We start from the raw sequence: 14,167 nt of genomic DNA on the forward strand, positions 1-14,167 counted from the left end.
TAAAAGGTTTTAATGAGTAACTCCACTTAATAGAATTCCTTATAAACATTGATTTTATCCAGTAGGTAGAAATAATTAATATCTGGTAAGTATCATAACTTAAACTTAACACTCAAAGCACCATGATTTTTATAGAGAAATACTAACGGTAAAGACTGAACATTGGAGATGGTAAGAAATAAAAGCATACTTTCTTTTTTCTATCTACCATCAGCTCCTCTGCTCTCAGCTCTCACATTTCGAGTGGCTGTCAGTCACCCATTTAAAGCTTATGTTAATGAGAAGACTTTGAGAGGGGAAAATATAATTGAAATATTTGTTACCTTCGACAAAAAAGGCTTGAGTCTATCAAAGCAGAACTAGAATCAAGTACGGAGAAGCAGCATTCAGCTTCTAGGCACTACAAATCTGGAACAAACTTCTGGAAAATTGTTTAACAACTGAAACACTGAGTTCCTTTAAATCTAGACTAAAAACCTATCTGCTGAGAGTTGCTTTTAAACAATAGTAAATGAAACACTAACCAACATTTGATGCGGAATGACAGCACTTGGCAAAATATAATGTTTCAATTGATGACTTTTTTTTGTCAACAGAAATGTGATATAATGTCCTTAATGATGTAAAGTACTTTGAATTGCATTGTTGCTAAAATGTGCTATACAAATAAACTTGATTGAAAGCAATGTAGCCAGTTTTGCTAGATTTGATTTACAAGGAATAATGAGGCTGTTTATTGTGATTCAGCCCAAGTAATGAAATGTACAAACTATGGTCTGATTTCTATTGTTAATATGTCTCATTCTATTGTGACTCAGCAGTGAAAGTAAATAAAATGTGTTACATCCCTTTTGCTTAAAAGTGGACATATCATGCTCTTAAATCCTTCCTGTTCACATGTAAATCACTCACTTTATGGTCTATTTAAGATAGAACTTCTTTGGTGTGAATTCCTGGTTATTGCAGCTCCACAGACCCTCCTTTATCTCTGCTCTGAGGTTCTTTTTAGAGCAACTCGTTTTGCTGCTGTCTTTTGAGACATGCCTCGCCCCCTTCCAGGTAGCAGAACTTTCCACTCCACCCCGGTCGGCCATGTTTGTAGTTTAATAGCAGCGATGCAATTATCTACCAACAGAGAAACATTTTATTCCCAAGTGATTTTACTTTTTATAGATATATGTTTGAGTAAAATGGACATTGTTCTTTCATTCTATGACATGTCTCCAAAATTCCAAGCAAAAATTTAGTATTTATTTGCAGAAAATGAGAAATGGTCAAAATAATGAAAAAAATGCAGTGCTTTCAGACTTCAAATAATGCAAAGAAAACAAGTTCATATTCATTTAGAAACAACAAAACTAATGTCTTAACTCAGGAAGAGTTGAGAAATCAAATTGGTTTTCATGGTTATTCCACCATGAGTAACCATCATTTGATGGTTATTCATCAAATGACCAATGACCACTGACCATTGGTCATTTATTCAGTCCAATGACTGCATAAAAATGATGAAATTCAATAATTACACCCAAGTTATTAAAAACTGTTTCATGTCTTTCTTTATGTCTCCTTCTCTGCAGTCTTTTGAAATGGATGGACAATTGAAGGACAGTGACTGTGGCTATATCCAGAATGCAGCAGCTGCCATTACTAGTGCATTGTCCAAATACCACAACAGCACCATCCTTCAAGCTGTAGTGGAGGCCAGGGTGGAGATGCAGGCTGAATGTCGAGCTGAAGGTGAGTCCAACTTTAATGGCAAAACTGATTTTTTTCCTCATTCTGCTCTTTATCAAAGCCAGCAACTGGGTTGTGGAAGAGTATTCTGTATAAGCCACAGGTCCTGGGTGTTATAGAAATCAAAGATAAAATGATTCTTGGTGGAAGATTAATGGTGATGTGATATTTTGAAAATAGGAAAAAACATGGAAAAACAAAAAACTGTGAACCCAGTACTGTGATATGTACCAAACCATTAATAGAAACACTTACATGATTGTAATTAGAAGTTTAATGTGTGAATAGCTGCTTCATTGACTTACTGACAATTCAACAATAATTTCACTCTCTGGCTGCAACTCTAATGACTTCGCTGACAAAGCTAGCTTATTAACCACTGTGGTAGAATGACATTTTTCCTGTCAGTGTGAGGAGCTATCCACCAGCTCTCTGCATAGTGAAAAAGGTGATATGAGCTGTTTGTTTTCAATGGGCATATTAGGAAACATTTTTAAGAAACAGTATGTCGAAATTAGTAATCAGAAGAAGTAATGAAAGAGCTTTAAACATTGACTATACCTGTTGGTTAAAAATTACGTAACTTGGAGCATTTTAGATGTTGGAATTCTCTTTTGAATTCTGTGAGAAGTTGGAATCTGAATCACAAAAGTTTCTTCTACTAAAGACTTTTATAAGTTCTTCCATAACACAGTCAACCGATAAAGTCTGATGAAATTTGACTCTTTCACTAGAAGAAATGTCAGCTGGCTTGTAACAATTCTTTTATTAAGCTAAACAGTTATGCTTGCTACTGTAAAATATGTTTTTGCTATACTAAACGGCAATAGAGGAAATTGTGAATTTAAACAAAAATACACACTTGAATGCATTAATATTTTATGTTTTAAGTGTGCTGTTTTAGTTAAATTCTGAAATTAAGCTCTGTATTTTTTTTCCATTGATGAAAATAATGCATTTACATATATTTGAAACTTGAACAGACAACTTATTTATTTGATTTAAAAATGTTTTTTGTTTTTAAATGGTTTTTTTTGTTGTTGTTTGACCAAAACATTAAGTTGTCTGACAACACTTTAATGACTCCAGTACTTTGAAATATTATGGTTTGGAGCATTCTGGGATTTTAGTTAAAAAATACACAGTGATTTGGTTCTTCTATGCTGCAACTGGTTAACAATTACACTAGCTGCTAATAACCGTAAATTCAGCATCTGCTCCTGAGCTTCTTAAGGGACTTTCATCATTTTTTAATCAAATTAGACTGCCTTTGATCATGTCTTGATCAAAATTCCAAATACTTTGTGATTAAAACTGAACTGAAACAAAGATTAATATAAAGGTCACAGTTTGTGATTTCCAAACCTTTACTCTATTTGTAACCAAAAAGTTAAGGATGCGTTTTAGTTTTCTTAACAATATAGTTAAAATCTCATCTGCCTGCAAATAGCGTGTATTTTTATACCTCTACTAACACCCTTAATTGCATGTACACCGTGTTCCAAATTATTATGCAAATTGGATTAAAGTGTCATAAAGTTTAAATTTTTATTGTGCTATTAAATTTATAGATGGTATTGTGTGTTAGGGCTCTTTGAATCACTATAATTAATTTCAGGAAGCTGGGTTGATTAGTTTGTCTGGTGAGCTCAATTAAAGGAAATCTACTTAAGAAGGATGTTCCACATTATTAAGCAGGCCACAGGTTTCAGGCAATATGGGAAAGAGAAAGAATCTCTGCGGACGAAAATCATCAGATAGTTTAGTACCGTATGACAAGATATGAAAACATTAGATATTTAACGAAAACTGAAGTGTTATCGTACTGTGAAGAGATTTGTGGCTGATTCAGCATAAAGATGGGTTTGTACAAATAAAGACATAATGAGGAAAGTTTCCGTTAGACAAATTCATCGAATTAAGAGAGCAGCTGTTAAAATGCCTTTACAAAGCAGCAAACAGTTATTTGAAGCTGCTGGAGCCTCTGGAACCTCAAGGTGGAGGATCCTCCAGAGGCTTGCGGTGCATCAACCTACTATTCGGTCACCACTAACCAGAGCTCACAAGCAGAAACGGTCTCAGTGGGCCCAGCCATACATGAAGATTCATTTTCAAACAGACTTGTTCACTGATGACTGGTGTGCAACTCTGGATGGTCCAGATGGACGCAGCAGTGGATTGGTGGTGGATGGCCACCACATCCCAACATGGCTGTGACGTCAGCAAGCAGGTGGTGGAGTCAAGCTTTGGGCTGAAATCATGGGGAGAGAGAGAGAGAGCTGGTCGGCCCCTTCAGAGTCCATGAAGGTGTGAAAATGACCTCAGCAAAGTATATGGACTTTCTGACTGATCACTTTCTTTCATGGTTCAAAAAGAAGAGCCGTACCTTCTGTAGCAAAATCATCTTCATGCATGACAATGAATGCTGCAAGGAATACCACTGTGTCATTGGCTGCTATGGGCATAAAAGGGGAGAAACTCATGGTGTGGTCACCATCCTCCTCTGACCTCAACCCTATTGAGAACCTTTGGAGTTTCCTCAAGCAGAAGATCTGAGGGTGGAATACAGTTAGTATCAAACCAGCAGCTCTGGGAAGATATTCTGACATCCTGCAAAGATTCAAGCAGAAACTTTCCACAAACTAACAAGTTCAATGGATGCAAGAATTGTGCTGTGATATCAAAGAAGGGATCCTATGTTAACATGTAACTCGGTCTGTTAAGATGTTTCTGATTGACATAGCTTTTGATTTTAGTACATGTGACCACTTAATGCTGCACATTCAAAGAATGACCGTTTGCAGTTCTTTATAATCCATAAAATGTTTAGAAAATCTGCTCTGCATAATAATTTGGAACAGTGCATTTTGAGTTTTTTATTTTTGAAAATAATACTGCTTTCATTCTTTGTTCAGTAAAATTTGATTTATACTGTAATAGTTCATGACTCGAAAATTATACTGACCATCATTTGCATTGACCATTTAGGGAAATCTGAGAAAATATCACTTGCGTAATAATTTTAAGTCAACTTCTAAATGTTTTGTATCATTCTTGTTCAGGTTATTTAGTCCCTGTGCTTGGAGTTGTCTTCAGCCTCCTTTGGGTCTTCTGCCTTGTTGTCTGTGTTTGGTGGACCCGTAAAAGAAAGAAAGAGCGAGAGAGATCCGCCCTGTCCGAAGACACCACCGTTAACAACCAGCTGGAGCCCCTACGGAGCAATACCCCAAAGGACAACCGAGACAAAGACATTCAGTACGAATGCAAGAAATTAATAGGCCCCTCCGATAGGACGTGTGATGAGCCTGAGGAGGAGGAGCAGCAGCTGGAGGAAGACGAGGAGATGGTCTTGGGCTTGGGGGACAAGTGTTTGTCTCATAAGTGTCCCATAGTGGGAGCTCAGGACAGGAGCACCAACATAAAGGCAGAGGTGATGTGCACGATACTCAGCGGCCCAGTGAAGGCACCGCATCGGACGGCATACAGCCCCAAAGACAACCGATGTAAAAACCTGAATGCAGCCAAGTTTAGCGAGGACATTACAGACCTCTGTGTGTGAACAAATAACAAATTCAGAGTCACAGACTTTAAAACTTTTGCACCACAAATGAAGACTGCAGATGCTTTCATTTTCTATTGAGTTTATAATGCCTTATTGAAGTTTATTTGCAGCTGGTGGCTTTTTTAAATCATGTAAGAAACTTAAAAAGTGGCATGAAAAAATCAAGTCCTTCAGGGATTCTGGAGTCCACAAGCTTCTCTTTTTGGTTCAAAACTTTACAGGGAAGCTGAAGCTTTCTGTTTTTATCATTAAGGTGAACATTTATGGCTGACTGCTGTTTACCTTCAGCCCAAACCCTGACATCTATAAAAAAGATTTACATTGTGTGCAAGTTGGCATATTAACCTGGCTGACTGATGCATACAATAGCTTTTTTCTCTATTTTTTAAATTTTTTATTTTTGTTGAAGCTTGCAATTTCTTGCATTTGCCCTTTTAAAATGAGAATTGTCTCTTATTTTTCTACGCAGTGATCTTTCAGTATTTCTTTTTTTAATTAAAGTGCCTTGAATTGCTAACTTCTCCCTTCTTTACAATAGAAGATTCTTAATACATATAAAGGGAAAGTAGCTATAATCACAAACTTCTCGCCTCTATTGCTTGTTTTATTGTGATGTACAGAACACTTGTAAATAGGACAGAAATTACTGTGTATATTTGATTTTAGTAAGTTAAGAGATTATTTGTATTACAGCAATAAGGCTTCCTGTATGTTTGGATTTGTATGTCATTCCGTTTATTAATGACAGATTTTATTTGAATCATGTTCAGATTTTGTAAATTCTCAAACCTAATTATTAATACAGAATTGTTTAAAGATTATTTGTTCCTCTAATTAAAGTGTAAATGCTGCATTTAAAGAGTTAGCCCTGTGATTGGTTCAACAAACTACTGTACTGTTCATATTTAGTTTTGGCATATTTGAGCTTTCAAAATGATATATGCGTTTTTTCATCCCTTCCTGAATCCTTGTTCCCAAAAGTACATTTTGTTCTTTAAAACAAAACAACAGTGAAGACATTGTATAGTTTGTTGCTGTTCTATCACTGGTCCCAGTATTACTGTATTCTTGCTATGATCTTAACACAAAAACCTAACCATGGCCAACATTAAAAAAAACTGATAAATGTCCTTGTTTAGTACAAGGTCTGGCTCTGAATTTCCTCATTTTGTCCTATGAGTCTAAAGTATTGTTTTTGAACAGCATAACAACCTGTAGGCCTTCTGATTGAAACAGTTCACTATTCATGACAGACGTCTTATGCTCAAGTTGCTCTTTAGCTGAATCCAGATCAAATCATGCATGTTGTGCTCCCGATTCTAAACACACTCTCAGAAGGCAAGTAATGTGAATTTTAGACACTTACCTATAAATGGCATTCGCTTAGCAGACATAATGATGCACAACTGACTATGCACAGATCAGATATTGTTGGTAGAGCCTCCCCCATTACCCATTTCATGCTTTTGTGCATGTCTTCCAGTATCTTAAAATAGATGCAACAGGAAATGCACAATTGAAAAGGCTTCAATCCCCACAGCTAAGAAAAGTGGAGGCAGCATCATGATTGGGGATAGTGTGAAGTAGGGAGAAGAAAGCAAGTCAGGAGTGATGAGAAGATAGATCAGCATGTTAACTCGTGTGGACTTAGGCTACATTGTTCTGCTGCATGTTGTCTTTTCAGGCAACTGAAATTGAACTGAAACTGACTCAAAACTGTTACATGTACCAGCAAAGGTTGGCTCTTACATGCATCTGATTTCTATTTTCAGTTCACACTTCATGGGTCACAGCCGGCAGTCTCTCTTTAGCCTCCTCATGTTCCAGGTTCAGATCTACAGTTTTACAGTCTGTTGACAGTGTAATCACTATAGAGTGTTAGGGTGCCTGATAGTAAAGTGGCCTTTAGCAACATCCTCACTGCAGGCTTTATGGTAGGAATGGGAAAGTTCATACTGTAGGCATGAGATTCTTCTCATCATTTTGTTTCCCTGTGTTATGTTTTCCTGGTTTTATGAAGGGAACAAGTTGTATAATCGTTGATCACTCTTTTGAGTGTTTATGGGGTAACATCAAATATTGTCAATATTTGTGTATGTAAATTGATTTTTTTTTAAAAACAGACATTTTTGTTAATGGTGATGAAAGAGAACCTACACTCAATATCTGACTGTAAAATGTACTATGTGTTAGCCCTGGAAGAGAAACTGAATGTGCAGAATTTTTTAATGATTTTGTACAAAATTTTGAAAAACTTGGTTTGTTGGTTGGCTTTTTTTTCCAGAAAAATCCTATTATTTATTAAAGTATTTTATACCAAAAATTATTTTGTTGAGTCTTTATTGATGACTCATCATTTCCTCTCGTGGATAATGTTGCTGTGTATTTGATACTTTTATAAATACAAATTTAAAAACTTGTAGCACTATTAAATAGAATAAGAGAAAAAGACAAAAGCTTTAACCATTTTATTTTTATCACATGTTTTTTTAGCTATTGAAGATCTGAAGATGTAAAAGGCATTATAAATAAAATCTTTTATTATTATTACTACTACCACTACTATTATAGTTTATTTTATTTTGTGTTTATCCATTCCAGAATTCACATTTTTATCAAAAAAGTTAGAATGTTAAAATCTTATCTGTCAGTGGCATTCGCTTAGCAGACATAATCAGTTATTACAAAACTATGTATACCAACCATGGCCAACATTAAGTCTCCAGAAACAAACAGCCCTACTGATTCTACTTTTGCCCAATCAGAGTTTTAAGACTCAATAAAAAGCATGTGCTGTGCTGAGAAGGTAATAATGAACATTGCTTTCAGTTGCCTTCAGGTTTATTGAGTAAGGAAAATCATTGTTTGTGATCTTGTCCAGTAGGACATTTACATATGCAACTATTAATCCCTTGTCTCTTGTAGTGCCAAGCCAATGAGGTGAGTTATTTGTGTGACTCTATCTGCCCTTATAATGACACTGTGGGAAATGATTAACAATACACAGCCCTGCATTAAAAGCCTCCAGCAGCTGTGATGGATATCATTAATGCTCAGTGGGACATTATGTGCCATGCTGGGAGTTCATTAGCCCAACAGTTGTTTTGGGAAGAATTGGAAATGTGCTAGGAATCCTGGATGGTGCAGTGTTTGGGTCACATGCACATACAGTGCACCACACTCACTGACCTACTTGGAGAGAAGTACAATGAAGGTGTGTGAGTGGTGGTGACAAAGCGAGAAAGAGGAAGCCGTGATGGTATTAGGATCACATGTCGCCCCACAATACAGCCTGTTAACTGATCCAGAGATGCAGACCAAAATCTATTTAAATCCATTTTGAGATATTAAACCCAACTAGCACTTCCTGGTCCTAATATTTCTCTTCTGTATTTTACTAGTTTTACTAAGAAGTTTAGAGAGAAAATTAAATAAATTCCAAATCATAACTCTACATGGTTTTTGTATTCGAGTCTAACTATTTTTAACCTGTAACCTATAGTACATGCCATTCCATGAAGCAGCAGACAAGACTCACACTAAATGCAGAGGATCAATAGGAACATTTCACTGTATAAAGACAAAACTGAGATTATGATGCCATTTCATTTTAATCTGAGCAGCAACAGATGCTACAGCACTTTGCAAAAAAAAAATCACACCCCCTGAAAACCTTTACACATTTGATCAAGCTTTAAACACAGACTTTGCTGTATTTTATTGAAAAAGGATCTGACATCTGACAACCTTTGCAGTCTTAGTGGGTCGCTCAGGAAGAACGTGGAAAGGCAGTTTTGCTGATGAGTGAGAAAACAATCTGGTGTCTGCTTCAGTGGTTCTGCTTCTCATTATGCTCCTCCTCATTGACGTTGATGAGCTTCAGCGGGGAATTACCTGCTGACCGTGGTGTGTAGTGGAGGAACTTAAAAGACACACACACATACTGTATATCCCTATACACATATCTGTGGATATGACACATCAGCACTGGTCCCACCCCATGCATATGTCAGGGATTCACAGGTGTCTGTATTTTATTTAGTTTCTTTTGTGTTTATGTTCAGTAAGCCTTGCCATTGTCAGCTTGTTTCCCAGTGTTCAATATTGTTAGAATGGTGTTGCCATATTTGTTTATTTCTTTCTGTTTAGTTTCTTAGTGTATTCTTATGTTGTGTTTCTATTACATTTGACATTGTTTTCCTGTTTACAAAGGGCTTGTTTTCAGCTCCCTTTGTTTCCTTGGTTTCTCCCAGCTGCAACTGGACCACATTTGCTCTGAATAGTTTATCTTATTCCATTTTCCATACCTCCCTCTATATTTATTGTTCTTATTTTTCACTGTTCTTCGCTGGATTCCTCTATGTCTGTGCCTGCACCTCACTGCATTTCACCTGTAGTTGTTTATTATCATTAAAATACTCTGTTTTACTGCAGCAGTTCATGACAGCATAAAACTGTTCCAGAACTGCAGCGCTCCTTCAGTGACAGACTTTGCAAAGGTACCTTGGCACAATCTCAGGTGGAAAGTTCCAACAATGTTTTGCATAATATTAGGTGCACAAAGATGCATTATCATAGGTCCTTCCTCTCAGCAGTTGTTGGAATTAATAGCCAGCACTACTCCCAACAAACTCCCAACAACTTACATCCCTGCTGTTATTTGCAAAGTTTTTTCAAAATTTTGAGTAGTCTGTTTTTGTTAGAACACATATTATGCATTTTTTATATTTTCTTTTAACTATAACCTTTAATAGAAACAGAAACTCTAGAGAATTATCCTACTTAGTGCACATTCCTTTGAATCTGCATATGCTGTTTTCAATAACTACAGATTTTTCTTATGTTGAAAACTAGATTTAGCTTACAGTCTTGTGTTTATATTTTGTTCTATTTTATCTTAGCATGAAATTGCATGCTTTCATTTGCTTTTTACTTTGATGCTAGCACATGTGGATTTCACTGCTGTGATACAAAGAAGGATATTTCTATTCTACTCCAATATAATCTAATGTATTTACTCTTAAACCATGTGACCAGATCACAACTTCTCTGAAAGACAACTTTATTCAGTTCAGAACACATGGGATGATGAACATCCCACACACTTTTCAGTCGCAGGTGAATAGGTGCCGTGAAAAATATTCTTCAATAAATTAGGCAGTGTATTTGAGTTCATGTTTGATGGTGAGGTACATGATCAAGTCAAATTTATTTGTAGAGCATATTTTAGCAATAAGGCAGTTCACAGTTCTTTACATTATAAAAACATCACAGAGTCACCAACTACGAACCAAACAATAAACATCACATTTTGTGAAATGCCACCATCAGAATCATCAAATCACACCACAAATTAGATCAATCTTCTGGGAAAGCATTTAATCAGCACCATTCCAACAAATTTCAGTTATCAAGTTTTCAGTTATTTCAGTTATTGTTGCCAAGATGGATAATTGCTTTATAATGCTTGGTTGAAACTAGCTAAATGGAGTAATGAGTAATGATTGCACCATTACTGAGTTGATATTCGTCTTCTTGGATAATTTATATCACCAACACTGGTCATCTCTTTTGTGATACAATGCAAGCCTTGTTTTACGTTTAACTAATTGTAGTCTCCTTATTCTATTAAGACAGATGGATCAGCATGCCATCTACTGAGAGGACTGATTGTCAGAGTTCCGGTGTGAGAGCGTGTGCATGAGAGTGCGAGTGTTGCATCTTCCTTCAGCGAGGATCTTCGTGAGGAGTCTGTGGAGCCAGCGCAGGTGAAGCTGATCTGCCTCATCAGCGTGCTGGAATATAGGAGCGGCAGAACCCTTCAGTCTTCGCTAGATGGTTAACGCATACCGGTAGTCACTCTGGCCTCACCTGTTGATCTTGTTCTAGAACTTTGTTGTGCAACTCGTAGCGACTAGCTCTCTGTGTCCTGTTCGTTTGTTTAAGGAAATTTTTGTCTTCTCTTTTCAAGAACTTGCCGAGAATACCTGCCTGCTCCGCCGTTTCCACCGACCCCATCTCGCTCCAACCACCCGCGATTCCGCCTTGCACTCCCTCGTGCCGGACCCTGGCACCTCACCCCCACGCTCTGAAAGATCCACGCCAAATGTAAGAAAGTTCCTGATTCCTCCTCCACAGTCTCTCACTCCGAGCCCATTATAATTCAGTTCTCGTTTCAGGCCACCTGGTCGGGCGACCCTCGCCCTCCTGCCGAAGTCCAGAGAACTGAATATAATTTGTCCTGTTGTAAATAAATCACTTACCTTTTCCATCCAGCGTGTGGTTTCTGCATGTGGGTCCGCAAACTAAATCAAACCATGACACTGATTGTCCATAGTGAATATGTTCAGTAAAAGCTGATTGGTCAGGCTTTGAATTGGTTGGCTGAAATGTATTGTGCGTTAAAATCCCATAGCAACTGAAGTTAAAACACGTTTGAGATTAAAGAACATATAGTTCCCACAAGTGATCATCTTGGTAGGCAAGTGCAGCATAAACCGTGGATGAATTATGGCTTTGACACAAACAAAAAGTATATTGTCCCTCTTGACGAATATCTAAGAGGGATATAGATCAACAAAATTGCTGTTGTCGGTATCAACCCATATGAGACAGATAATGAAAGCATGCTACACAATGTGGACAAGCTTCTTCCAATCTCCTATTGTGACATAGTTCTAGTGAACACAGAGAGTGTCTACACCTTGGAGGAGCTTCACGGCCTGAAGTCCATGGATGCAAACAATCAGTTTTTCAACGGCTTTGTAAAGTAGATCTGAATTATTCATAAGAATAACGAGGTTGTGGTGACTGACAGAGTAAGTACACGTAGTAACATACATAGACTACATGAGTCAGTTATCAAACCTGGACTTAAAATATGCTGGCAGACAGCAAAGGAAGGTCAGTTGTATTACTACTGATCCCACCCACCCAGTTCGCAAATTGTTTGTACCGCTGCCATCTGGTAAACAGTACAGGCACTTAAAAAGCACAACTAGGAAGGAAAAACTATTTCTCAAGAGATGTAAAATCCATCTGTCCACCTTCCATCCCCTCTGACCGTCTGCAGACACACACACCCATTGTGACTGATTGAGATTATTTATTTATTATTAAGGTTAACACTACAATTTTGTTATGTTCTCAAAACAATGACAAATTAAAGCCACAAGCTTTAATTAAAGAGGAAAAATTAAAGTAGCAAATGTTAATTTGGGCTCATGGTGATCACATTGGCTCAGTACCTCTACCTCAGTCCTGTTGTAGACGCTGTCATGTCATTAACTCCATGATACGTAACGTAGGGGGCGCACTGGAGTCAAATTCCAATATCGGCCTCTTTAGAGGTTAACAAAGGTTGTTTATTTTCAGTTTGGTGCAAGTCAGATGATGCACGTGTAATTTGGAGCCAACAATATGCAAATGGTGAGGGATAGACCTTTGCAGCTAAGCGATGCAGTAATGGCAAGATTTCTTAATTTAACATGTCCTTTTGGAGGCCTTAACATGTTCAAAAACTCATCAAACTTCACCAAAATTTGTCCCCTGTGTGAAATTTTTGGGTTCCAATGGAATCAAAAGTGGTCATGGTCAAAATGCTTTATGGCAACCCCCAGTGGTGGGATGTAATGAAGTACTTCATTAATGTACACTTAGATAAATTTTTCGTGTATCTGTACTTAACTGAAGTAGACTTAATCTACTTCAGTAAATTACTGATGAAGTGGTTTATTGTTAAAGACTGTGGTTCCAAAGACAACACCTTCTGTCATTTAAAAAAGAAATTAAGTCTTGTCTTTAATTGTCAGAGTTGGTATTTTCCCTCCAATATTACAGAATTATAAAAACCACAAAGTCTCTCAGTTCCTCAAACTGAAATTTACTCATAATCACAAGGACCAGATCTGAAACTCCATATTTCTGCATTTGAACTGTAACTCTTTTGTTTTTCTACTTTTTCTAAATACTGTTGCATTGTTGTTGTTGGGGTTTTTTATTAGGTTTTTTGTTCTAATTTTGAAGCACTTTGTGATTTTTATTTGTGATAAGGTATTTACAAACACAATTGACTTACTGATGGAAATTTAACAGCAGACATTTATTGGGCTAATTTGGGCTAATTCTCACCAGGAATCTGACAGAGTAGTTGTTGACATTCCAATACAATGTAAAGAGTATCCTCATACACTAGCTCAGTCAAAGGTTAAGAAATAAAGGCACAGAGTGCTCAGTACAGTGACCACACCTCAGCCAGCCTGATAGCAGTAAGCCCTCTGACTCCTCCCAAGGTTAGGGCCACGTCCACATGTTCAAACGGAGATGAAAAGGCTCCTGGTAGGAAGATTTGCTGGTGCCAATAGCAACCGCCTGCCAAGGGAGCCTTTCTTAACACATTCCTCCAGATGTTACCAATACCAAACCTTCACCCTCCCTAGAGACAAGGAGTAGCCTCACTTTGAGTACTTACTTCAAAGCGTAGAGAAAGACACAAAACAATGAGCATTTCCAGGAAAGACTGCTTTGAGTTTGTGTGTGCTTATACATGCTACATATGAAGAACCAAAAACACTTTCACACCATAAAGGAGGCCTTTTATTGGAAGTGATGACATTTTCCTAATCCTCACTTTTTTGTCTATCTTTAAAATTCTACTGAGTTCTGCTCATTAAGTTTGTACGTTTGATATGAATTGATGTTTGATTAACGGTGGGTTTAGGCATATGTTAATATGGGTTAGGGTTAGAGTGTTAGCATTGGGCGTAAATGCAGTCACCAAAATGAATTATTTAGCAAACCAAACATTTTGATATAACTGTCAAAGTTGCTATTTGAAAGAACCCAAAATCTAAGTCATATTTGTTCATT

General features: G+C 37.1%; 1 protein-coding gene across 3 annotated transcripts in view; it reads left to right on the plus strand.

Annotated features, from left to right (window-relative positions):
* Nucleotides 1-11,570, plus strand: part of LOC102222041 (protein jagged-2-like) — an 84,289-nt gene extending 72,719 nt beyond the window's left edge. For 2 of the 3 annotated variants that reach the window (XM_023352403.1, XM_023352404.1), the window contains 2 exons: nt 1,581-1,740; nt 4,800-7,611. In XM_023352403.1, the coding sequence (XP_023208171.1) occupies nt 1,581-1,740; nt 4,800-5,296 (657 nt within the window). In that variant the 3' untranslated portion in view covers nt 5,297-7,611. Of the gene's footprint in view, nt 1-1,580; nt 1,741-4,799; nt 7,612-10,932; nt 11,152-11,270; nt 11,408-11,478 lie in introns of those variants that run through there. The other variant, XR_002754453.1, reaches the window with a different exon arrangement.
* Nucleotides 11,571-14,167: the final 2,597 nt, after the last annotated feature.

This window comes from Xiphophorus maculatus, chromosome 19 (assembly GCF_002775205.1).
Source record: "Xiphophorus maculatus strain JP 163 A chromosome 19, X_maculatus-5.0-male, whole genome shotgun sequence".
Taxonomy (NCBI): Eukaryota; Metazoa; Chordata; class Actinopteri; order Cyprinodontiformes; family Poeciliidae; genus Xiphophorus; species Xiphophorus maculatus.